This window comes from Leopardus geoffroyi, chromosome C2 (assembly GCF_018350155.1).
Source record: "Leopardus geoffroyi isolate Oge1 chromosome C2, O.geoffroyi_Oge1_pat1.0, whole genome shotgun sequence".
NCBI classification, from domain to species: domain Eukaryota; kingdom Metazoa; phylum Chordata; class Mammalia; order Carnivora; family Felidae; genus Leopardus; species Leopardus geoffroyi.
The window spans coordinates 133,649,655-133,673,907 of record NC_059333.1 but is presented as its reverse complement, the minus strand read 5'-3'; the positions used below and the strand labels follow the sequence as shown (position 1 = coordinate 133,673,907).

Here is a 24,253-nt window from a genome sequence, read left to right as displayed (position 1 = left end):
TAGAGAAGTATATAAGTTTTTTTTTTTACTGCTAGCTTAAATACACTAAAACACTAAGATAAATATATCTAAATATGTGAAGATTCACTCAAAAAGCAAAATCAAATATCCAATTTATGTTTTTAAAAGAAAATGGGGTTACTCACTGAGGTAAAGGGTGAGGATCCTTTATTTCCCAGCCCTTGACACCCCTTCAGGTGGTAGATTAGTTTTTTAGAGTCTGAATATGGTGGGGAGAAAATCTGCACATGGCAAGGGTAACAAGAACTCATCCACCTTCCTTTCTCAGATGTTAGTGCTGTCTCCTTTGATGAAATAAGTTGTTCTAAAGTGGGGATAAGTACAAGGACTTTGAGACATGGTGCTGAAAGAAACAACAACAACAACAACAACAAAGAACAGGAAGAAGAAAAAAAAAGAAGCTACTCATAAACTGTAGGCTATTAAAGTTCTATCTCTAAAATATAACCCTAAACATTACACCTGTGAGGGTAGGTCCCTCAATTGCTGCCATACTCCCTTCATCAAAAATTAATCCATTCAGGATAAAGAAGATGTGGTTTATATACACAGTGGGATACAACTTGGCGACGAGAAAGAATGAAATCCTGCCATTTGCAGCAACATGGATGGAACTGGAGAGTATTATGCTAAGTGACATAAGTCAGTCAGAGAAAGACAGATACCATATGTTTTCATTCATATGTGGAACTTGAGAAACTTAACAGAAGACCATGGGGGAAGAGAAAGGGAAAAAAAATAGTTACAAACAGAGAGGGAGGGAGACAAACCATAGAGACTCTTAAATACTGAGAACAAACTGAGGGTGGAGGGGGGGGGCAGGAAGAGGGGAAAATGGGCAATGGGCATTGAGGAGGGCACTCGGGATGAGCACTGGGTGTCGTATGTAAGTGATGAATCACAGGAATCTACCCCCCAAACCAAGAGCATACTGTATTCACTGTATGTTAGCCAATTTGGCAATAAACTGTATTAAAAAAATAAAATAAATCACTGCATTATACACCTTAAACTAATATAACACTGTATGTTAACTATACTTGAATTAAAATTTGAAAACTTAATAAAAAAAGTGAAATCCAAAAAAAATTAATCCATTCATTCTAAGTTTTAAATGAAAAATTTGAGTATCTGGCTGTCATCTTTTCAAATCAGTTGTCATATGTCCTATCAGAAAAGGTTCTGAACAAAAAAATAACAAACTCTCCTGGATTGTCCTTCAAAGGGATCGAGGCGTTCCCTGTGAGCCAGTTGTAACCGGGTGCACTGCCAAGCCTCGAAAAACTTGCCGTCACCCAAGGATACAAACCTCCCGTCGAATGACATTTGCAGTTCTCTCCAAGTGATCAGTTTTCCTTTTGGATTTCATTATGCTTTAATAGAAAGTAAAATTAGATTATTAAGTATTATCTTCACAAAAATAATTAAATTAGTTTCCCCTGTAACATCATGACTGTTCAAAACGCACTGTAACATTATGGATCCTAGAAAGTGGTCGGTGAAAAGCTGCACATCTAACTAAAGCTTAACGGTCTACCACAGGCATGCATATATGAGCCAGATGTTCTGATGTGCCTTCAGGAGTCCCACGGCCATCCACAGGTCAGGGCTTTGAATCACCTCAAATGACACCAGGGCCAAAAACTCACCTTGTGAGAGTAAGGTGGCGCAAAGCACCAGACGTCAATCTCAGCGAAGCAGCCTGAGCGCAGATGGTGCCAACAGAGCTTCGCAACAACCCAGGAACCATGACAGCAGCACACGCCATGGTGCTTCCTGGGTAAACATGAAAGTTAAACGATTTTGAGAACGCAGGGAAATATTAGACTATCTTAGGGGCCAATGAAGAAGAGTTTGGGTTTTTGCTGGTACTTTTATGTGCTGATCTAACAAAACAGCACACATGTTAAAGGCCTAACTCTACTATGACATAGTTTCTGCCACTATTTAGAGCTGATTCAACTGATCTCCACCGTACGGACATATGTAATCAGCGGTGCCATCGAATATTCATGCTATCAGTTTCCACAATCACTAACCAACCTCACGTGACTCATCTTATGCTATTATGGGAGAGCAGATTTTATAACTGCCTAATAATTGTATTCCTCTCAAAGAGCATCACATAAGTCTTTAACATTTCTTGCTAGATAAAGTACAAGGAGCAAATTTTCTGAGGTTCACAGCGATGAAAATAAACAAACCGCACCTACGTGCAGTAACATAGATGAGTATCATTAATATCATGCTGAACGAAAAGAATGAAAACCAAACTCCGAAAAGCATATTCTGTGAGTCCAGTCATATAAAGTACAAAAAACAGACTAAATTAATCTATCAAGTCAGAAATCAAGTTAGCAGTTATCCTTGGGGAGGTAATAATCACCATGCTATTTCTTAATCTGAATGCTGACTGCATGGGTATTTTCATTTTGTAAAAAGTCATCAAACCCCAGAAGATTTCTAGGGTATTAAAGATACTCTGCACGATACCATAGTGGTAGTGATAGACACCATTTGTCTAAATCCACAGAACACACAATACCAAGAGTGAGCTGTAAACTACAGCCTCTGGGGGGGTTATGATGTGTCAATGCAGGCTCATCAACTCTAACAAATGTGCTGCTCTGGTGGGGGATACTGATGATGGGGAAAGCTACACATGTGTGAAGGGAGGGAGTACGTGGGAAATCTCTGTACTGACTCCTCAATTTCACTGCAAACTTAGAAATGCTCTTAAAAAAACAAAAAGCATTGAAAATTATTCAAGCTATCTTCCTAGGATTTAAGCACTTCTGTTTGTATATTTCAATAAAACACAAAAAACAGAAAGATTATCCAACATTGCAATTAAAAAACCTATAGGCTTATCAAAAAAACAGCACGGATCAGGAGTCAGATGATCTATTTTTTTGGTTCCTACCGTTCTGTTATCCTCTGCAAATTTCTGAATATTTCTTTGCCTCCGATGGTCCCTTTTAACATGTTATATCGCAATATATTATTTGTCCTATGTTAGTTAGAGAATATACGAAAATGTATGTAAACACTTTTTTCTGAGCTCTTTGGAAGGTACTATATATAAATTAATTGTAATAAATTTTGCGTTAGAAAAATTCAAGCTGTGTGTGCTTACATTCCTACTCCACATTTGTTAAGTTAGTCCTTCATCTGACAAATACTTATTAAGAGTCCATTATGTGGCAGGCACTGGGGATACAGACATAAACAAAACAAAGACTTTCTTAGAGAGCTTACATTTTAGAAAATAGAGACAGAAAAGAAATAACAGTAAATAATCAAGGGATGATATAAGTCAGTTAAAACCAAGTCATATCAAAACGCACTGCTTTCTAACTAGTCGTTAAAAAAGCTAAAAGACCAACTTCCTGCCACAGTACCTTGTGGCATCACTGTGGATATAAACATGCTGCTCACCATTTTTCTCTCTAGTAAATGAAAGAAGCATAAGGCCTTTCATCTCATGTAAGACTACTAAATGTAGTCTCTCTCCTCTGAATGTGCTAAACCTAAAATGGTGCATTCATTGTTGAAAGAAAGAAGGTGAAACTTACTTTAGAAGTCCATGAGATTTTAGAAGTCATTAAATATGTGGCTGGCTGACTGACTGACATGTAACACTTTGGTCCTGGTATTATACTGAGACCTTTGGATATACACCAGTTGGAACAAGGATGGTGTTTCCATATACTGAAATTCTCACAAAGTTCCTGCAATGGCAGAGACAACATGTAAGAACCAAGTGCTGGCAAACTGTTAAAAGGCAGTCTTAGCTGCAAAAGGAAAGGCTCATTATAATCAGCAAGCATCACCTCACAGCAAGTCTGCGCTCAACTACCTCCTATCCATCAATTCTTCCTCCTTGGGTTTCCACTTTTCTGATCTTATTGCTTCCTTTATTCAGCTTCCTTGACCTGTCTTTAACTCTTGCTACTTAGGATACCCACCCCATGAAAGACCAGACCAAAGGCTGGTTACATGTCAATTCATGTAACATGTAACTTCAGTTACATGTCAGTGAAGGCCAAGTCCCCTGATAAAATTTAACTGATACATAGTTAATATGGTAACACTGTTCTGTTCTGGCTCAGTGCTCTAGACAACTATTGCTAAAATAAATTGTCCTCAATTAAGATATGCCTTTTGGTGATTATGCTGTTTAAAGGGTCTACTGCTCAACTGAACTTGAAAATAAGGAAATGGGGGCACCTGGATGGCTCAGTCAGTTAAGCATCCATCCAACTCTGGATTTCGGCTCAGGTCATGGTCTCATGGTTTGTGACATCGAGCCAGGAATCAGTGCAGAGCCTGCTCTGTCAGTGCAGAGCCTGCTTGGGATTCTCTCTCTCTCTCTCTCTCTCTCTCTCTCTCTCTCTCTCTGTCTCTCTGCCCCTCCCCCACTTGCACTCTCAAAATAAATAAACTAAAAAAAAAAGAAAATAAAGGAATGTTAATTTTTAAAAGTTGTTCTCTCTAAAATTCTAAAATCTTATTTTTTTAATGCTAGTAACCATGACCAAGGGTGCCATCTACTGACATATAAAGGGTATTTTTTATCAATTGTGTTCAAAAAGCTTCCCAAAGCAGTAAGGTAATAAAAATAAAAACCAAAACCTACCCACTTTTTGACATACATCCAATGGTTTCATATACTCAATGTAAATATTTAATTACCTCTTGAAAATTAACATACATTAAGGATTTTCTAAAATGATACAAAGAAATACTTCATCAATGTTTCTATTCTCATAGGCCTTACCGCAACCAAAAAATTCTTAATCAACTCTATTTCTGAAACAGAAAATTCTCATCAATGCCAAATAAAACATAACCACTTACACAGTAAAAAAAAAAAATTACTGCAGGCAACAGATTAAGCTTACGATTTAAAATGAACTATACTGGTTCAGTAAGTACACTCTGTTTAAGAATTGCCAGGATGTCAGACACTTTTCTACACCGTGGAGACACAATAAAGAACCAGACACAGGGTGCCTGGGTGGCTCAGTCAGTTAAGCGTCAGACTTCAGCTCAGGTCATGATCTTGTGGTTCTTGAGTTTGGGCCCCACATCGGGCTCTCTGCTGTTAGCACAGAGCCCACTTGGGATCCTCTGTCCTCCTTTCTCTCTGCCCCTCCCCCACTGATTCCCCCCTCAAAATAAATAAATAAACTTAAAAAAAAAAAAAGAACCAGACACCAAGCCCTTCTCGTCATGAAGTTTTATTAGTGTGTCCAATCAATAATAAACAGATAATTAATGAGACAAATATAGATTACAATGAGTATGATAAAGGAAATAAGTGGGGGAGTATCAGGAAAGGTCCCTCTCGAGAGACATGTGAGCTGAGACCCGACTGATGAGGAAGAGACAGCCGAGCAGACAGCAAGGGCAGAGCCACGAAGCAGAGGTCTGATCACAGAAACAAGCCTACTATGTTACAGGAACCACAGCCAGTGTGACTGGAGAGCAGGGAGCTAGGTGACAGTGACAAGAGAGGAAGTCCAGCAGGTAGACACTTGCCAGGTGACATCAGACCATGGAAAGAGTATGACCTTTATTCCAAGGACAATGGGAAGCAACTGAAGGGTTTGAATAAGCCAGGAAAGGTTTACTTTAAGGATCTAATTTACATTGACTGAATGACCTAATTTACATTTATAGTAAAGGACCATTCAAACTACTATGTGAAGAATGGATCACAGAAGGCCAAGAGTCCCCAGTTTTAAGGCTCCAGTCTAAGAAGAGAGCAGGATAAAGCTATGAGATGGCAGAAGTAGAAAAACAGAGAGCCTATTTTGGAAATAGAGCCCTATGACTTGCTAACAGATTGGATGAGGTCTGGGAGTAGTTAAAAAAGAGAGGAAAAAAAAAACAAAAGAACAACTCTAAGAGCATTCATACACTGAAATAAAGTAAATTCACAGATCTATCATAGCACCCGTTGATTCAGAATCCTAAGTGTCACTAAGGAATCAAAGCGGCTCCCAGCATTTGGCATTTGGTAAGGGAACTCTAGTGGTTCACGAGTTACGAGAGTGCTTGACCTGAAATCGGTGGAACTGCGTTCAGGCCTGACTCCTTCCTACTTTTTCATCTAGGGCCAGTCACATCTTAACATTTTAAAATCAAATGCCAATAGCACTTCACTGGATTGCTGGAAGGAACAAATGTCTATGCAAGTACCTGGCAAGCAAGAGGTACTAAAAATCAACTCAATTCCATTAACCCCTGCCCTCTCCTCCCTGCATAACAACCTAGAGAGGTTATGGGTTTGATACCGCCAATAAACTCGCCTCAGCCTGATGCACAACACCCAGTTGCTATTCAGAATTATAAACTAGTTCTAAATTCGATCATATGCTGAGAATTTTGGTCAATATTATTTTCCAGACCAGCAGTGTTAACATTTTATGATTTAAACAACTTTTTTAATTTCTAAGTTTGTGATTGCAAATGATCCCATAGCAACTAGTAAGTCTGCTTTTGTCACACTCTCAAGGTCCAAAAATGTCTCATTACAGAACATTTCCATTCCCTTTCAGGAATAAAAGTTTAGTAGTCATTGTAATGTTTTATTGAGAAATGCTGGGTGGGGTTAAAAAAAAAACAATTGCATTACACGTGTGGTTATGGTTTTACTTTCTCCAGCACAGTATGAACTCAAAACTGGGCAGAACCATACAGGGAACCACTGCTGGCCAGACAAGGCATATGGCCAACAGCTGGCAGGATGAAAACAGTATAGGAAGCCAAGGAGACTCCCAAATCTAGGTCTCAAGGAAACCAGCACTGCTCTGGCAGAAAATCTCTGAGCTCCAGGGCTGTAGGTTTCATCCAGCTCTGCTTCAATGCCATCCTATCACAGACAACATCAAAGTTCATTAAGAGCCTAGGTTCTGGAGTCTGACAGATCGGAGTTCTCACCACAATTTACCGCCACTTACCAGCTTTGCCTCCTTAGGCAAGCTCTTCAGCCCCTAAACAAGTTTCCCAGTGTTGATAATGGGATTAATATACCTACACCTCACTGGGCTTCTTTAATGACCTCATGCACACAAACCATTTGATAATAGTGCCTGACAAATAGTGTTCATTATAATTAATAAATAGTTCACTAGTTTTTCTTTTTCCATTTTAGGTAATACAAACTCAAAAAAAGTTGGAAAGTTACAAAGAAATTATACATAAAAAATATATATATATTACCCAACAACTCCTGTAACGGCTAGGCTACTGACCTCAGATTTTAAAATTCCCCAGCAAATTGTTTTTGCTAGGTCCAAATTGCTTTCTAAAAGGCCTACCAATTTAGACTTCCAAAAACCAAATATGAATGCACCCATTTCTGCACATTCAAAAATGGCTCATCTTTAATTTGTAGGTACGTATGCTGAGAAGCACTGAAGAACTAAAGATGGTTCCCAACCTCAAAATGATCACTGGGACTAGTGAACAGACCCTGGAAGACTGTCCCTTGTCCTCCTGTCTCCAAGATACTATGTGGGAAGTATATGTGTCTACAGAGATACAAGGAGCAGCCATGGAGCTGGGTGGGCTTTGCTGGGATTTCTCCTTTGCCCAGTCACTCCAGAATCATCCCACTTAATTTAGCAAGTGTTTCCTAACTGCTGGGTAGGTCTCCAATTATGCTAATGTGAGGCCTTTGAGATAACCTTCTACCAACTTTTATGTAACTTACTGATTTTCTCCCAGACTCCTCTTTTCAAGACTTAAAAGAGCTAAACCATGTGGAGCTACACCTCAGTGTGCACAAAATTGGTAACTTCATGCAAACCTTTGAGTATGTGTATATAAATAAGCATAGGAATGTGTGTGTGTGCAAGTGTTACCCTCAACATACCATGTAAATATAAATGAAATATGGTATAAATAATTGCTAACCAAGTAAAACGGGTAACTTCCGTGCAAAAGTGGAATGTGAGATCTGAACGCAATCTTGTAAATCATCTCTAACCCAACCCCTTTTTAGTCAGAAGGCAAAATAAGGCTCAATGAATGTAAATATCCAGCTCCCAGAGCAAGTCCCCAACAGTCAGATTCTGACCCCACATCTATTTCTCAAAGTGCCGTTTTCACTGCATTGCATTCCTAACTTTGAATAAATGTGGAGTGATGGAGGGATACCTCCCATGGAATCTCCTTGCACTAAAACAGGCACTAGCACTGCCTTCAAGACAAAGCACCTTTTATTTGCATTTCACTTTAATGCATACAGAGGTCTCAGGGTGATAACTGTCTGCAAGTACCATTCCTTTGACAAAAAAGAAACCTGGTTCAAATAAATTAAGTACTTTGTTCGGAGGCTTTGTGGACAGACAGGGCCTTCATTTCCTAGACAGGTGGTTTTGGTCAAGATATCAAACTCTGTTATCTTGGTCTGAACATCAATAATACGGAGTAACATCTAAACTCCCAGGGTTGATATAAGAATCATACTTAGTGCAATACTTGGTATATAGCAAACTCCCAATAATAAAAGGTGGTGTCATTACTATTATTACAAGTCATTGTCATTAATAATGATACATGCTTGGCAAACATAGGACTAGAACTCAGCCTGCCTTCCCGGCCTTGGTCCTCTCAACACAATTTGGGGCATTTGAAGATAATCTGGAATAAGGGAGAAAGGCGGGGATGTACCTGAATGGCCGAGCGCAGCCGGGAACTACAAAGTAGGCGTCGCCCTGAGCTCAAGGTCACTCGGTGAATCAAAATTCCAAGTGGACTTTTCGTCCGTCACCGGAGAGGCAGGAAGGGAGGTCCAGGAGGCAGAGCTGCTCCTGCCGCCGCCTGAGACCTAGCAGAGGAGCGCCCTCCTCTCCCCAAGGGCGTTGAAGGCCGGGGGGATGCCACCGATTCCGCAGACTAAGGTCCAGGCCTCTCTAAACCCGGCGGACTTGAGCTAGGACGGCAGCCGCAGTAAAGGGCCTCCGCGCCTCCGGCGCCGCGGGGACTTCGCTCGAAGACCTGCCAGAGCTCCACCACCCGCGCGAGACAACTTCCGGTGTCCCAGACGACACGTCAGAGCGGCGCAAGCGATCCCCACATTTTATTGGTCGGTGCCTCCGACAGCCGGCGCGGTGAGCACACCACCTAGCAGCTGGCGCCCTCATCCAGGGTCTCCGCCCCCTAGCTCAGCCATCTCCATGGTGACCGCAACCGGGTCACCCATTTGGCCTCGAAATCCGGCGTTGCGTCTTTGTGTATGCGCCGGAAGCGATAGTTCCTGAGCCGGTGCCCGCTGAAAATACCCGGCTGGGGTCCGCGCGGGAGAAATTAGACCGTCCCGGGGCAGTGTCGGCTGGCGGGGACGACAGGCATCTGCCGACCCCAGTGACAATGGCCGTGTTTCACGACGAGGTGGAGATCGAGGACTTCCAGTATGATGAAGACTCGGAGACGTATTTCTACCCCTGCCCGTGTGGGGATAACTTCTGCATTACCAAGGTAACTTCAGGGCCCCTCCCGGCGACTCGTCGGAGCAAGCGCGTTTTCGCTCTTGCTACGTTCTTTCCGCGGTCCCGTCACCTGTTAGCTCACAATTTTCCACGCCCTTTTTGCCCTGTCTCTGAGTCGCCGTAAAGTTGATACCCTGATTTGACCGTGGCACATCGTTCTGGCCTTTAGTCAGGCGGAGGGCTGGAAGGTGCAGGTGGGAAAGGTCGGATGGCGGGCAGCTGCTATCTTGCGATCCTTCTCCATTTAGGATCCCAGTTCTTTTGGGAGGAAGGGACGCGTTTTTTTTTTAAGTCTTCCCAGGGGTTTGGAAGCGACTGAATCTTGGCTAACCTTCCCGGGTATTTTCAAGTAGCGCTTCGCGGGAGAAATAGAGTTGATATCTCTCTCGGCAGGCCTTTTTGGCCCTCACATACCTTGTCGGGAGACGAGCCACAAAGGAGCTTGACCGTAAGGGTGGAAAGAGTTTGGGAGGAGGAGATCGCAAAGGGAAGACAATACCGTACGGTGTTTGATTTTGTTATAGGAAGATTTGGAGAATGGGGAAGACGTGGCAACGTGTCCTAGCTGCTCTCTCATTATAAAAGTAATTTATGACAAGGTAAGTCGTCGAATTTTAAAAGGGGCGGGGGTGGGGGGAAGTGGTTGGAAGGCAAGGACCTAGAGCAGTCTGTGATATGTAAGTGCAGGTAACTCATTTTAGCTTTGGAGAAGGCAATAAAGAAAACTGCGTAGCTAATGAAAATTATTGATTACACATTAAATAGAAAAATAATCATAAAGATTGACAACCTGTATTCCTCCTTTATTTACTAATTAAAATTGTTGAGAGCTCCTAGACTTATTTTGGAGGGAACAATTGTATAGTGTTTCTTCCCTGGCTTATACGTATAAAACTCTGCATTATCATGTCATAGCTGCAATTTTACAGTTTCATTTTGGTCTTTGTCTTACTGTTTTTCACTCAAGGATATTGACAATAGAAAACAAATGTTCTGGGGCGCCTGGGTAGCTCAGTTGGTTAAGCGTCCGTCTTCGGCTCAGGTCATGATCTCACGGTTCGTGAGCTGGAGCCCCGCGTCGAGCTCTGTGCTGACAGCTCAGAGACTGGAGCCTGCTTCAGATTCTGTGTCTCCCTCTCTCTCTCTGCTCCTCCCCTGCTTGCTCTCTGTCTCTCTCTCTCTTTCTCAAAAATAAATAAACATTAAAAAAAAATTTTTTTTTTAAAGAAAAGAAATGTTCTTATTGCCCACCCCTACCCCAACTTTGGTCTGTACTTGGAATGGAGTCTTAAGTAAGAAGTTTGACATTGTTTCATTTTTCCTTTTTTTTTTTTTTTTTGGTGGTGGTGGGAGGGAGATATAATTGACATATAACAGCTTAACATTCTTAAGAATAAACTCTAAAATGAGTATGGGGAAGGTGAGAACAGGGCACTTAGTCTCATGAGAGAAGCAGGCTATAATTTGGAAGCTTACAGATTTATTCCTGTATTAAAATGTGTTCTGGAACAAAAAGAGAACAGAGTAAGGGAGAGAAGGAGTGCTTGTATGAGAGGAGGTTGCAATTTTAAATAGGGTGGTCAGGGCAGACCTTCCTGAGAGAGGCCTTATTGAGCAAAGCTTGAAAGAGGTGAGGGATTGAGCCCTGGGGGATAACAGCAGTCCAGCAAAGGGAGCTTTCAGTGGACAGGCCCTAAGGCAGGAACAGGTCTGTTTTTATTGAGGAACAGCAAGTGTGACCAGAGCAGAGTAGATGAGGGTGAGAGAGTAGCCCAAGATGAAATTAGTGGAGTGGGGCGATCACAAAGGTGTTTATGGGCTACTTTAAGGACTTTTGCTTTTGCTGTGAATGACACAGGGGACCAATGGAGGATTCTCAGACAAAGGAGCGCTATGATACAGCTTAAGTGAAAATAGAGTGATTCTGGCTGTTGTGTTCAGAGTAGACTGGGAGGCAGCAAGGATAGGCGTTAGGATATAGCAAGGGTAACAGTTAGGAGGCTGGTAGACGAACCAAGAGGAGAAAACGGATGGCTCGGACCAGGCTGTGGCAGAGGAGATCATGAGAGGTGGCTGGATTCTGGATACACTTTAAAGGATAACGATTCTTTTACTGATTGGGTATGGGATATGAGAGGAATCGAAGATGATTTCCACATTTGTGGCCTTCGTAACTAGAAGGTTGGATTTACCGCCAACTGACGGGGAGGTGTCTGCAGGTATAGGGACCAGAGCTGGAGGTACTAAGTTTAGGAGGTCTACTTTTGATCCAAGTGGAGAGCAAGTGAAAATGCAATTTGATGTGCAAGTCTGGAGTTCAAAGAGAGAGAGAGAGAGATCAGCTGGTGCTGTAAATTTGGGAGTTACCAGCACACAGATAGCATTTAGAGCCTTGAGACTGGATGAGATGACCAGAGCTGTGAATATAGATAGAGATGGACAAAAGAAAGGACTCAGCTCGGACCCCTCCCAACGTTAAAAGGTCAGGACGGGAAGCAAGGAAACAGCAGAGCTGCCTGAAGAAGGAGGAAGAAAACTACCGGTCTCATATCCTGGAAGCCAGATGAGAAAAGGTGGAGGAAGGGAACACCCTTGTCAGATGCCACTGAGAGCGAACTGACAGTCAACCATTGGCTTTAACAGGGAGGCCATTTGTGATGGTGGTGAGAGCAGTTTTGATGGAGGAATGGAGACAGAGCCTGATTGGTGGAAAGCTTCTTGGAGGGAATGAGAATAGGAAGCAGCAAGAGTAGACTTTTCTTTCCACGATTTGCTGCAAAGGGGAGCAGAGACATGGGGCAGTAACCGGTGGTGATAGAGGATCAGGAGAGGGTTTAGGGTGGTAGACATTCAGCTACATGGGTGAATGTAGACACAGGAAGTTAGATTTAACCATGGTTGTGGTTTTGTCAAGTAGGTAGGAGGGAGTGAGGGAAGAGGGATTGTGATAATTGACTGTGGACTTAGAAGTAGGGCCAGAAAACAGAGAGGAGCAGCGATGATACATCGTGTGACTTAAGAGTCAAAGTTGGTGGGTTGTAGAGAGGGAAGGACAGCAGTGGCAGAAAGAGCAACCAGTCCCTCCTCCAGTTTCTGTGGTACTGGGGCTCTGAGGGAACACAGCACCACCACTTGAGAGGCTATAGGGGAAACGGTGCCCTTAGGGGATGGCCTGTTCTTGAACCCAGCATTAGGGTCATTTGGAGCCAAATAACCGTTGTACAGAGCTGTAGGGTGTTTAGTAGCATCCCTGGCCTCTGCTCATTTGATGCCAGGAGCACGTCCCCCGAATGTCTCCCAAATATTGCCAAATGCCCCCTGGAGACAAAATCAGCACGCCCTTCCTACCACCTCTTGAGAACCACTGTATTAGAGCAGGAGGACGTGGTTATGTTTTAAAGAAGGGGTTGAGAATATGGAGCAATGTGCTGGTCACAGACCATAAATTTCAAACAGCAAGCTGGGGTCGGAGAGGAGGTGCTAGGTGCTGGGCAGGAGTGAGAGAGCGATGACACGATACAGGCTGACCCTGCTGGGGATCAGACTACAGGAGATGAGGGGTAACCTGGAAGGCAGAGGTTTCTTGTAGCTGACATGAGCCAGGATAACTAATCAGAGATTGAAATGCATTTACAACATAGCTGACACTGCAGATTATCTGTGTGGGGAAATGCATAAAGAGCAATCTCTTTTAGCTGGAAGAAGTAATTACCTTGGGGCGCCTGGGTGGCTCAGTCGTTGTGCATTTGACTTCCACTCAGGTTATGATCTCACGGTTCCTGGGTTTGAGCCCTGCGGCGGGCTATGTGCTGACAGCTCAGAGCCTGGAGCCTGTTTCGGATTCTGTGTCTCCCTGTCTCTTTGCCCCTCCCCCACTTGTGTGTGCGTGCGCTCCCTCTCTCTCTCTCTCTCTCTCTCTCTCTCTCAAAAATTAATAAATAGACTTAAAAAGTGACACCTGGGTGGCTCAGTCTGTTAAGTGTCTGACTTCAGCTCAGGTCATGATCTCACCGTCCATGGGTTCGAGCCCCGCGTTGGGCTCTGTGCTGATGGCTGAGGGCCTGGAGCCTGCTTTGGATTCTGTATCTCCCTCTTTCTGCCCATTCCCTGCTCACGCTCTGTCCCTGTCTCTCAAAAATAAATAAACATTGAAAAAAAAAATTTTTAATAAATAAATAGACTTAAAAAAAAAAAGTAATTACCTTGAAGAGGATAGGCATTTGAATGACCACATATTGAATTTGGGAAGTTATAGTGTAGTAATTAATACAGAAACTTAAAAGGTGTGACATGTGTTTATAAATGTGATTTCTGACAAGTGGATGCTCTGTGGTGAAGGGGGTGGGCATGCTTGTTTCTAAGATAAGCTGCTTTGAATTAAGTGTGAGTTCAGGACTAAAAACTAAAGCACCTTTAAGATGATAATTTTGGTGCCGACACTGACTCTGAACAAGGATGAAGTGATACAGCAATGAAAAACTAACAGCTGTGGGGTGCCTTGCTGACTCAAGTCGAAAGAGCGTGTAACTCTTGATCTTGAAGTTGTGAGTCCAAGCCCCACGTTAGGTGTGGAAATTACTAAAAAATAAATAAATAAACTTTAAAACAAATCAAAATAAAAACGAACAGATGGATTGATTCTGCAACAAAAGTCTAATATTGATGCATTTGTGACACACTCGATGATTAATGTAATTACTTGTTCTGTCTTAGGATCAGTTTATGTGTGGAGAAACAGTCCCAGCCCCTTCCACTCACAAAGAATTAGTTAAATGCTGAAGAAGACTTTAGGAATCCAAATGCTGAACATTTGGGAATGAGCCAGGCTGGAAAAATCAAATGCAAAGTTACTGGCTTCTTCCTGAGGACAACCATTCTGTAGTTGGCTCTTCCATTAGAGTGTGGATCCTTGCCTTTGGCTGCCAAGTTCATCTCCAATTAAAGAAGCACGTGCACGACACGACATGCCTGGATTTTGTGCTTAGAACTTTGAATTGGATGTGTTGTTAATTTTCCATGTGAATTTTGTGTCTCACACCTGTTTTCTTCCTTATCCGATCACAGCATCATCTACCTCAAAGTCATTAGGATTCCTTAATAAAAGGGGGGATTATATTTTTGGTTTCGTTATTAAGATGATTAAAATTAGCCCTTTCTTTCAAATCGGACATCAACTTTGCTGTTCTAAACTCAAATTAGCTGCTTTGTCCACATGCACTTTCAGTTCCCACTTCTCAGTCTTGCATTCATTAGAACGTTCATGTTCTGTTTAGCATACCACTTCCATTATACTTCCTACATGGAGTTCTGCTCGTGGAATTAGAGAGAAAATATACTGAGCTCACCCTTTTTCCAGAGCAAAAAGTTAGTAAGAAAGAAAAGCCAAAAAGTGAAATGGTCAAAGAATCTGGCGTTTCCTTATCAATCTTCCGCATGTTCCTCGAAAATTGGGACAAGACAAAAAGAAAGCAGCCGAAGGAATGAAATCGGTAGCAGAACGAGAGGAGGAAAACTTGCCAACTTATAAATTAAACGCTTGAATGGTTTTGCCAGGTCAGAGCAGGTAATAACTGCGTATCTGGGTCTTGTTTGTCTGTTTTTAGATCAGGCTAATGAAATTGCTTTTGAGATAGGGGTTCGTGTCAAGGCCTTGCAGCTGGCAACAGTGCTTTCAGCGTTACCTCAAAATCGACTCACTGCCCCTAAAAGGTAAAGCTTCTACAGCAACTCTTGGTTTGCCGAGGATGAACTTGAAGATGAGATGCCGACTCTAAATAAATACGTCCCTGGGGATGCATCTAACAAGTGGTTATAAGCTGTACCTGAACCAGACGTGCATTCTTAGAAGTGTAAAAAGAATTTATAAAGACAGGCTATCAGACTTCCTTTGCTACAGTGTAGTAGCAAGAAATCAGAATCGCTTACACGAAAATTCAAGATTTTCTTTTATATACACAACTTTCCTATGTGTTTATAAAATTTAAAAATTCACTGATGTCCGGCAGGTTGTTTTGAATGGGAACGTTTACTGCAATTGGAAAAAAATAGCTTGCCAGAACATGACCAGTCTGTCGCTGGTTGATACGTGTGCTTCACACACTCGCCAAGGGTTTAAATTAAAACAACTAAGTGGCCTTTTTAAAAAAATGAAAACAAAACCCACAAAAAAACACCTTGCAAAAGCACGGTTATGTGCAGCTGTTACATTAAATCACCAAACATTGTATGCCAGAAGTGCATAGTACATTATATGGTATTATATAGCATATTCACGGAATGAGAAGTCTCACTGCTGTTCAGGGACACACTGATGCCCCAGAAGAATCCGCCAGTGAATTTGAGCCAATGGCAACTTAGATGAGAGCATGTTATATGCTGACTGCTGGGAATTAACTCTAAAGAGAAATGAACTGTCTCATGCTCGGATTTGATGGTTTTGTAAATCCCAATGTTAACTCCTTCAGCTGATGATGAATTTCAGACAGGAACAGGCACCCCTGATGTAGGTCTACTGTGAACATAGAAGGAATAAAAGTCCCCAAGTCCAGACATCCCAGGAGAGAAAAAGTACACTGGCAGTCGGTGATCAATAATAATCTGCAGTGATGGGAGTGATTCTGTTTCCAGAATTTGTTAACTGCAAAAGAACAAGGTTTAATCCTATGTTAAGCAGAAAGTAACACAAGGGCCTTTGGGGTATGACTAGAGTTCTTTGTGATGCTATGTGCCTTGTGTACTTTACCAGACCTTTCAGACCACTTCTGAGAACTGATTTGTAATCCAGGCTGTCTCTTACTAGCTTTGTAGTCTTTGCAGTGGATTTGTCACTTCTACAATTAGGAGACCAGATCAGGTGATTTCTAAACTGTCAGTGCTAGAACTTCAGCCTTCATCGCTTTCGGGAGCTGAAATGGTCATTGAAACCTTTATAAACTCAGAACTAAATCATGAACTATTAGAGAAGGAGACCCCATGCTTTAGTGACTTAATGTTACCACACTTCTGAGTTTGAAAATAAAGTCGACTATTTAAAGGATTCTGCGTATATTTTAGTGTACACCTCCAGAACCACTTTAGGGAAAGCGCCCAATGCTTTTGATTGCTGTGCATATTAATTTATCAGGATACTAAATAAAGTCATAATTCAAATCCATTTGTTTTCATGTAGCTTTCTTCCCCTAAACACCAACATTTTGTATTAAAAGGTTTTGATACCATTTTCTATGAGGTAGAAAGAAGCCTTCACCTGCTTCGGGAAATTTTAAGTAAGTTTCTCGTATGGACGGTAGAGTTTTTAAATGGGAAAGAAATTGTCACTGCTTTTTTAGTCTGGCCACACGGGTTTTGGTTGTGGATTTTTATTTTTCCTGGGGGAAAAAAGCTGTGAATCAACTGGCAGTCAGGCAAAGACCGCTGAAGGTTGTTATTTTATTTTAAGGCTGATGATCAACTCTTGCAGTTGTTTGAGAGCCCAGCTCTGGTCAAGACACAATTTGAACCTCAGTTCGTCCACTATAATCTTGGGCAAATTACTGAATCTTTCTGTATGTCTATGTCCTGGTGTGTGAAATGCAGACCGTAACACTAACTTTCCTGTGGTTGATCTGTGGATTCATTCATTCAGAAAGTGTGTGTGGAGCGCCTGCCACACGTTCGGCACTCGGTAGGGTCTCTGCCATCATGGAGCCTGCAGGCGAGTGGAAGAGGGGAAGTAAGATTACAGACTGTGGTTACGGCCCAGGAGGAAACAAACTATGTGATGTGACAGCTTCAGTAGTTGTATCGATAAAGGGCAGACACAAGGCATCGCAGGTGGGGCACTTCTTCTGAGACTTGAAGGGTAAGGATGAAACAGTCCTTGTGAAAATAACTAAACGAACTAATGACTAAAACATTTAGTACAATACCTATCATATGTGCAAAATAAAAGTTAACCATTCTGATTCCAAAAGGAATTCAACATTGTTTTGAGCATTGATAGCATTCTTAGAATATGAGAGGTGCAAATTATTGGACACCCTTCCCCCGCACTCACTGAATCTGGGGGCGAGTGTTAACAAGCTCTCCGAGTGATTCTGATGCAGCTAACATTTGAGAACCACTGATCTAGAACCAGTGTTCAAACTTGGCAGCACATTGGAATTATCTGAGGAGCTATACGCGGGATGCCATAGAGAAGCTGATTTAATTGGCCTGGGTGCAGCTTGGACACCAGGATTCTTAAAGCATCTCCCTGGTGATTCTAATGTGCAACCAAAGCTGAGAACCACTGGACTAGAAAAACAGGAAATTCATAATCGCAAAGTACAGAGGGTCCAATTTTTTCAAGTGGTCACACCTGCTTTGTGGAGAAAGGCGTGTGGACTCAGTTGACCCCACACCTTGTATTCAGGCATGAAATCAGCCTTAGCCAGTGACCCAAGAGCCCAGGCTGGGCTAATGAACAGAGTTGGAGAGCGCCAAACTGGGCAGTCTCTGGCCTGCGTCCCCTGTTCAAACAGACAATCCCATCGTTTCTAGCACACTCTGGCTGCTAATTACATACCTTACAAAAATGACAGCTTCTGCAGGTGTGAGCAATTAGGATTTCTCTAACTCCATTGGAGGATGCCTGCCACTCCCTGCTTCCTACAAAACAAATTGCCCATGATTACATATTTGACTAGGAAACCATTTTACAAATTATTCCTTGTTAAGGGCTTGAAACAAAGGACAAATGAATAGGGAATCACAGTTAAAAATACTATCCCCTAGCTCACAAAATGCTTACATGGGGGAGGTGTGTCTAAGGAAGTCAAATGAGGGGCATTTGACAGGGGAAGGGGTTCAGTAAGAGGTGGCTCCCAAATAGAGGTAAATGTCTAGTAAGGGATGAGGCATCCTAATAAGTGGCACAGAGCCACAGGTGCTATTCAGTGGGTCAACACTTGGGACCGAGGCAAGTAGTTCCCATCTGAGACCTGATCATGGTAGCAGGGTCCAGTCACTAAGCAAAGATTTGGGGGCAGATTTCATTCTTAGAGGGGAACTGAGTTCTTGGATAGGGTCAAACGTTGAACCTTTGGACAAAGATGAATGCCAAGATTGAGAGTGGAGAGGGGGGGAAACAAACTGTTAATGGGCACTATCTGTGAAGGCAGCACAGGCCATCCAGGGTCACCCCAGAGGGCACTGGGTCCCAGTCTGCAGTCCCAAGTGACAGAATTTGGAATATTACTTCCAATCTTTCTCTGGTGGCCAGTGCTAACTTAGGACCACACAGGGGAGGGGATTCTGGAAATGTAGTTGTGTAGTCCCAGTTTAACCAAATTAGCACCACATACAATGTTGGGAAGCCAAGGTGAGAGTGGGGCACTTCATTTGTTCTTAAGCAGGTAGAATGATAATAGCACGATGTCATTTGGATTACATGTGATGTTGATACCATTATCCCAATGTTAACTGGAACCAAGTTTTTGTTAATGTGTCGAGTATTGTACTACAAACCACCCAAAACTTAAAGCAGTAGTCGTTTGTTCTCTCTTGTGTCTAGGGATCAGCAGGAGTTGGCTGGTGACTGTAAACAGCAGGCTGCAGCTGGTTCTGGTCCCATGCCACCCTTCTTCCTCAGACCCGGGGACTTGCCAGGACAGCAGTGCAAGAGCCATGTCTGCCAGTTTTCCATTGGCCAAAACAAGTCACGTGGCCAAGCCCAAAGTCAAGGTGCAGGGAAATACAATTCTCCCATGGAGGTGGTGGGTAGGGAAGGGGTGGCTATTTTTGGAAAGTAATCTAAGTGTCAGGCTTGGCATTTCAATCCAATACTTTTGACTCCAAATCTCATGTTCTCTCTTCTCTGGCTGTGTTGGAATAATTGAAAAATTTTCCAAGTGATAAAATGGAAGCAGTTTGAAACATTAAAATAAGTCAGCCACTCTCATGTTGCTTGCCAGACATCAGACAGCAAGCCCATGGGACTAATTTTTTGCTAATTTTTTGTGTTTTGAGATGAGCGAGTCTTTGGCTGTGTTTTCCATATTCAAATTCAGAGCAATGTAACTCTAGTAATAACAGATTAATATTTCCAAAGTCTGCCATAAATATCCACTTGAAGATATTGAATTATTAGCCCTAATTATAGAGAGAAATGGAACATAGGCTCATATGATGTCATTAAAAGTGAGATGTAATACTCATGGGAACCTTCACTACCCACCTTACTGACATGTCTGTTTCCTGCTTGCTGGCACTTTGGGATGTTCATTTTGAATGTTTTTATGACAACTAATTCCCTGATACATTTCAGCAGTACCCAATGGTTTGTTATCCAAACTGTTTCAAATCAGGTGAGCGGCTCTTGCTTCAAGTCTCAGGTGACTGTGGTGCCATATCTGAAACCTTGAACTTTAGACCTTTGACCCAGTCCACCAGATACAGCTTATATGTTTCCAGCCAAATGTGGCCTACTCATGACTTGTCCATCTGGCATGGCTAAGCACTCGACACACCATGCTGAGGGGGAAAAAAAATCAGTGAAGTTAGAATTGAAGCAGGACTTTCTGCTTATAAAAGTGTTAGGACTGTTAGTAGTTAGCCCCCAAATGGATAAGTACTCTTATTCAATCAGTAAATATGCTCCAAGGTATTTTTGTTTATGAGAATTGGGCCTCATCTCTTCAAAGGGCGATTAAAGAAATAGAATTATATTATGGAGACTCTTTAAGAACAGGATGGAAATGTTTTGCTCCTCTAAGTGACCCAAAGGCATGCATTGATAGTTAAGGATTAGAAACTTGGTTCTTTGCCAAACTTAACCCTTATTCACCATCACTTTTTTTTTAACTTTATTTTTTATTTTTTAAAATTTACATCCAAATTAGCATATAGTGAAGCAATGATTTCAAGAGTAGATTCCTTAATGCCCCTTACCCATTTAGCCCATCCCCCCTCCCACCACCCCTCCCATAACCCTCAGGTTTGTTCTCCATATTTATGAGTCTCTTCTATTTTGTCCCCTCCCTGTTTTTATATTATTTTTGTTTCCCTTCCCTTATGTTCATCTGTTTTGTCTCTTAAAGTCCTCATATGAGTGAAGTCATATGATTTTTGTCTTTCTCTGACTGACTAATTTCACTTAGCATAAAGCCTCCAGTTCCATCCATGTAGTTGCAAATGGCAAGATTTCATTCTTTTTGATTGCCAGTACTCCATTGTATATATATATATAACATCTTCTTTATCCATTCATCCATCTATGGACATTTGGGCTCTGTCCATACTTTGGCTATTGTTGATAGTGCTGCTGTAAACATGGGAGTGCATGTGTCCCTTCGAAACAGCACACCTGTATCCCGTGGGTAAATGCCTAGTAGTGCAATTGCTGGGTTGTAGGGTAGTTCTATTTTTAGTTTTTTGAGGAACCTCCATACTGTTTTCCAGAGTGGCTGCACCAGCTTGTATTCCCTCCAATAATGCAAAAGAGATCTCTTTCTCCGCATGTTTGCCAACATCTGTTGTTGCCTGAGTTGTTAATGTTAGCCATTCTGACAGGTGTGAGGTGGCATCTCATTGTGATTTTGATTTGTATTTCCCTGATAATGAGTGATGTGGAGCATTTTTTCATGTGTCGGTTGGCCATCTGGATGTCTTCTTTGAAGAAGTGTCTATTCATGTCTTTTGCCCATTTCTTCACTGGATTATTTGGTTTTTGGGTGTTGAGTTTGATAAGTTCTTTGTAGATTTTGGATACTAACCCTTTATCTGATATGTCATTTGCAAATATCTTCTCCCATTCTGTCAATTGCCTTTTAGTTTTGCTAATTGTTTCCTTCGCTGTGCAGAAGCTTTTTTATTTTGATGAGGTTCCAGTAGTTCATTTTTGCTTTTGTTTCCCTTGCCTCTGGAGACGTGTGGAGTAAGAAGTTGCTGTGGCCAAGATCAAAGAGGTTTTTGCCTGCTTTCTCCTCGAGGATTGTGATGGCTTCCTGTCTTACATTGAGGTCTTTCATCCATTTTGAGTTTATTTTTGTGTATGGTGTAAGAAAGGGGTCCAGGTTCATTCTTCTGCATGTCGCCGTCCAGTTTCCCCAGCACCACTTGCTGAAGAGACTGTCTTTATTCCATTGGATATTCTTTCCTGCTTTGTCAAAGATTAGTTGGCCATACGTTTGTGGGTTCATTTCTGGGTTCTCTATTCTATTCCATTGATCTGAATGTCTGTTCTTGTGCCACACCATCACTTTTAATGGAATCACTGCGTGGACGTAACCAGGCAAGAGGAATGCCTGACCATGGCCAGATGGCTCCTGTTTTCTTGCTTACACATGTGTTCCGCCCCATCTGTGAGCTCAGTGGGTCAGGGCCCTAGGCAAAGAGGCCAAGGACGTTACTGGTCACCTCTCCAGGCCTTGTCTTAACTGTGAAACAGGGTGGGTGTGAAGAAAGAATTCTGAAGGTCTCTCTCAGCTGTGTTCTGATATGACTTTTAAGCAGGTGAACGATTATTTCTATTCTCTGATGAAGTTGTCCTGTCCTGATTTCTATTCTCTGATGAAGTTGTCCTGATTTGCCTGAAGGAGCAACCTGGGGATGAGTGCCATGCTCTGGGCTGGGAGAGGGGACAGAGGAAGAGAAGGAGGGGGGAACTGACAGGGGCCAGGTCCTGTTGGGGGAGCCAGAGCCCCACTGGACAGGAATGTTGACAGCCCAAGCCATGTCAGCAGCTGAAACCTCTCTGGGCTCACATGTTCTTCTTCCCAAGGGGCAGCCTACTTAATGTGAATAACATCTGTGGAAGCTTCACTCCAAGGCCTGAGGCAAACACAGCCCACTGGTCACCAGGCAAGGGGACATCTTACCCACCTAGCAGGGCTTTTGCATTCTGGAGCTCTGCTGTCCAACATGGTAGCCACTGACTATGTGTGGTTTTTTTAACTTACATTTCAATTAAGATGAAGTAAAATTAAGAAGTCAGTTCTTTTTTTTTTTTTTAATTTTTTTTTTTCAACGTTTATTTATTTTTGGGACAGAGAGAGACAGAGCATGAACGGGGGAGGGGCAGAGAGAGAGGGAGACACAGAATCGGAAACAGGCTCCAGGCTCTGAGCCATCAGCCCAGAGCCTGATGCGGGGCTCGAACTCACGGACCGCGAGATCGTGACCTGGCTGAAGTCGGACGCTTAACCGACTGCGCCACCCAGGCGCCCCAAGAAGTCAGTTCTTAATTTCAAGTACCCACGTACACATGTGGCTGTGGCTTGTGGCTACCATATTGGATGGTTCAAGTAAAGAACATTTCCATCATCACAGAGAGTTCTATTGAGTGGCTCTGTTCTAGAATGCAGCACAGTGCTCAACTGAAGAAATATAAAATGCCTCTCCCTACTTCCTCTTCTTATATGACCTTTCTTTCTTTGCTTGCATTAGAATGGCCCAGCAATTTATTCTGGGAGGCTGAAAAAGATGAGCTCTTTGATATCAAAAACCTGAGTTCATGTCTCAGCTCCCTTAAGTCAAGTTTACGATAGTCACTTCGTTTCTATGTCAGTAAAATGATGAGTTTTGAAGATCAGATGGGATAATAAACATGAAATTATTGATAAGCCCAATGAACTGTACAGATTCGCACCAAATGATGCACCAAGAGAAAAAGGAGGGGAGATTGTCATTAGAGTTCTATCAAAAAAGGGGTGAGTTTTGGAATAATATTGGTGGCTTTTCCAAGGGGACTGTAAAGGTAAAATAAGGATACTGTCTTTGAGGGAGAAAGCACCTATCTCCCACTTCTCCATCCTTAGGGAGTCTTCATGCAAACCAAATGGGCCTAAGAAGAGGCACAAACTTTTGATTTTATAATGCAAGGTTGAGGGGCACGTGGGTGGTTCAGTTGGTTAAGTGTCTGACTCTTGATCTTGGCTCAGGTCATGATCTCACAGTTTGTGAGTTCAAGCCCCTCATCCGGTTCTGCAGTGATGGCAAGGAGCCTGCTTGGGATTTTGTCTCTTCTCTCTGCCCCTCCCCTGCTTGTGCGTGTGTGTGTGTGTGCACGCGCGCACGCATGCGTGTGCTCTCACTCTCAAAATAAATAAACTTTAAAAAAATAAGATAATGCAAGGTTGAGGTCCTTCTGACCCCTGGAACTATAAACACACACCATGAAAAATGAACTCAGGAGTCTCTGTATGATAGGGAAAGATAGGATAAAATAAGCAGAGAGGGAAAGGTTAGGACCTGAGGTTCCTGGGTGGGGAAAAACACATGTTTTGGAACAATGCTTGGAGCATCTGACTATAGCAAACCCCCTCGGATAGAAGGTTCCTCTTAAGAATGTAACAAATACCACCTACTTCCCCTTAGGAATTTGACAAAAGACCTAACTGAAAAAACATGGTAGACCATAAAACATATGACCCACAAGGAACATTATGGCCATAGACCACCCCCTCATACTTGGAATCCAGCCAATCAGGAGTGGACAACCCAGCATCTAGAGTTATCAAGCCAATAAGGGTAGAACCTGAGAAGGAACGAGGGGGCAGGGAAGGGGACAGCCAGAACCTGATAAAACAAGGACCCCTTGCCTATAGAAGGCATTGACCTTCAAATGCCCCCTCTCTGTAAAGAGAGCTTTCCTGCTGTTCTTCCTTTCTGAGCTTATACTCTCATAAATTTCTGTCTGCTGCTCGTTCCGTGTCCACCTCTTCATTCTTTGAAGCGGTGAGCAACGAACTCCGGGTTTTGAGGTAAAAATT

At 42.5% G+C, this 24,253-nt stretch overlaps 2 protein-coding genes and 1 long non-coding RNA gene across 7 annotated transcripts in view; 1 reads left to right on the top strand and 2 right to left on the bottom strand.

Moving 5' to 3' along the window:
* Positions 1 to 8,819, bottom strand: part of OXNAD1 (oxidoreductase NAD binding domain containing 1) — a 40,481-nt gene extending 31,662 nt beyond the window's left edge. Inside the window, exons 1-4 of one of the 5 annotated variants that reach the window (XM_045503706.1) lie at positions 8,707 to 8,819; positions 3,597 to 3,752; positions 1,671 to 1,797; positions 1,331 to 1,394 (exon numbers count right to left, since the gene is read on the bottom strand). In XM_045503706.1, the coding sequence (XP_045359662.1) occupies positions 1,331 to 1,394; positions 1,671 to 1,789 (183 nt within the window). In that variant the 5' untranslated portion in view covers positions 1,790 to 1,797; positions 3,597 to 3,752; positions 8,707 to 8,819. Of the gene's footprint in view, positions 1 to 146; positions 350 to 1,330; positions 1,395 to 1,670; positions 1,798 to 3,596; positions 3,753 to 8,706 lie in introns of those variants that run through there. The other 4 variants (XM_045503711.1, XM_045503708.1, XM_045503709.1 and 1 more) reach the window with 4 other exon arrangements.
* Positions 8,820 to 9,061: 242 nt separating this feature from the next.
* Positions 9,062 to 16,677, top strand: DPH3 (diphthamide biosynthesis 3). Its single transcript, XM_045503712.1, has 3 exons — positions 9,062 to 9,513; positions 10,049 to 10,123; positions 14,238 to 16,677. Exons 1-3 carry the CDS (start codon positions 9,406 to 9,408, stop codon positions 14,301 to 14,303), a joined length of 249 nt encoding a protein of 82 aa, XP_045359668.1. The 5' UTR covers positions 9,062 to 9,405; the 3' UTR covers positions 14,304 to 16,677.
* A 255-nt stretch (positions 16,678 to 16,932) lies between these two features.
* LOC123611602 lies at positions 16,933 to 22,476 on the bottom strand. Its single transcript, XR_006718754.1, has 4 exons — positions 22,365 to 22,476; positions 19,720 to 20,015; positions 18,070 to 18,152; positions 16,933 to 17,211 (listed from the first exon to the last, which is right to left on the bottom strand). It is a non-coding gene; the product is annotated as an uncharacterized LOC123611602 (long non-coding RNA).
* Positions 22,477 to 24,253: the final 1,777 nt, after the last annotated feature.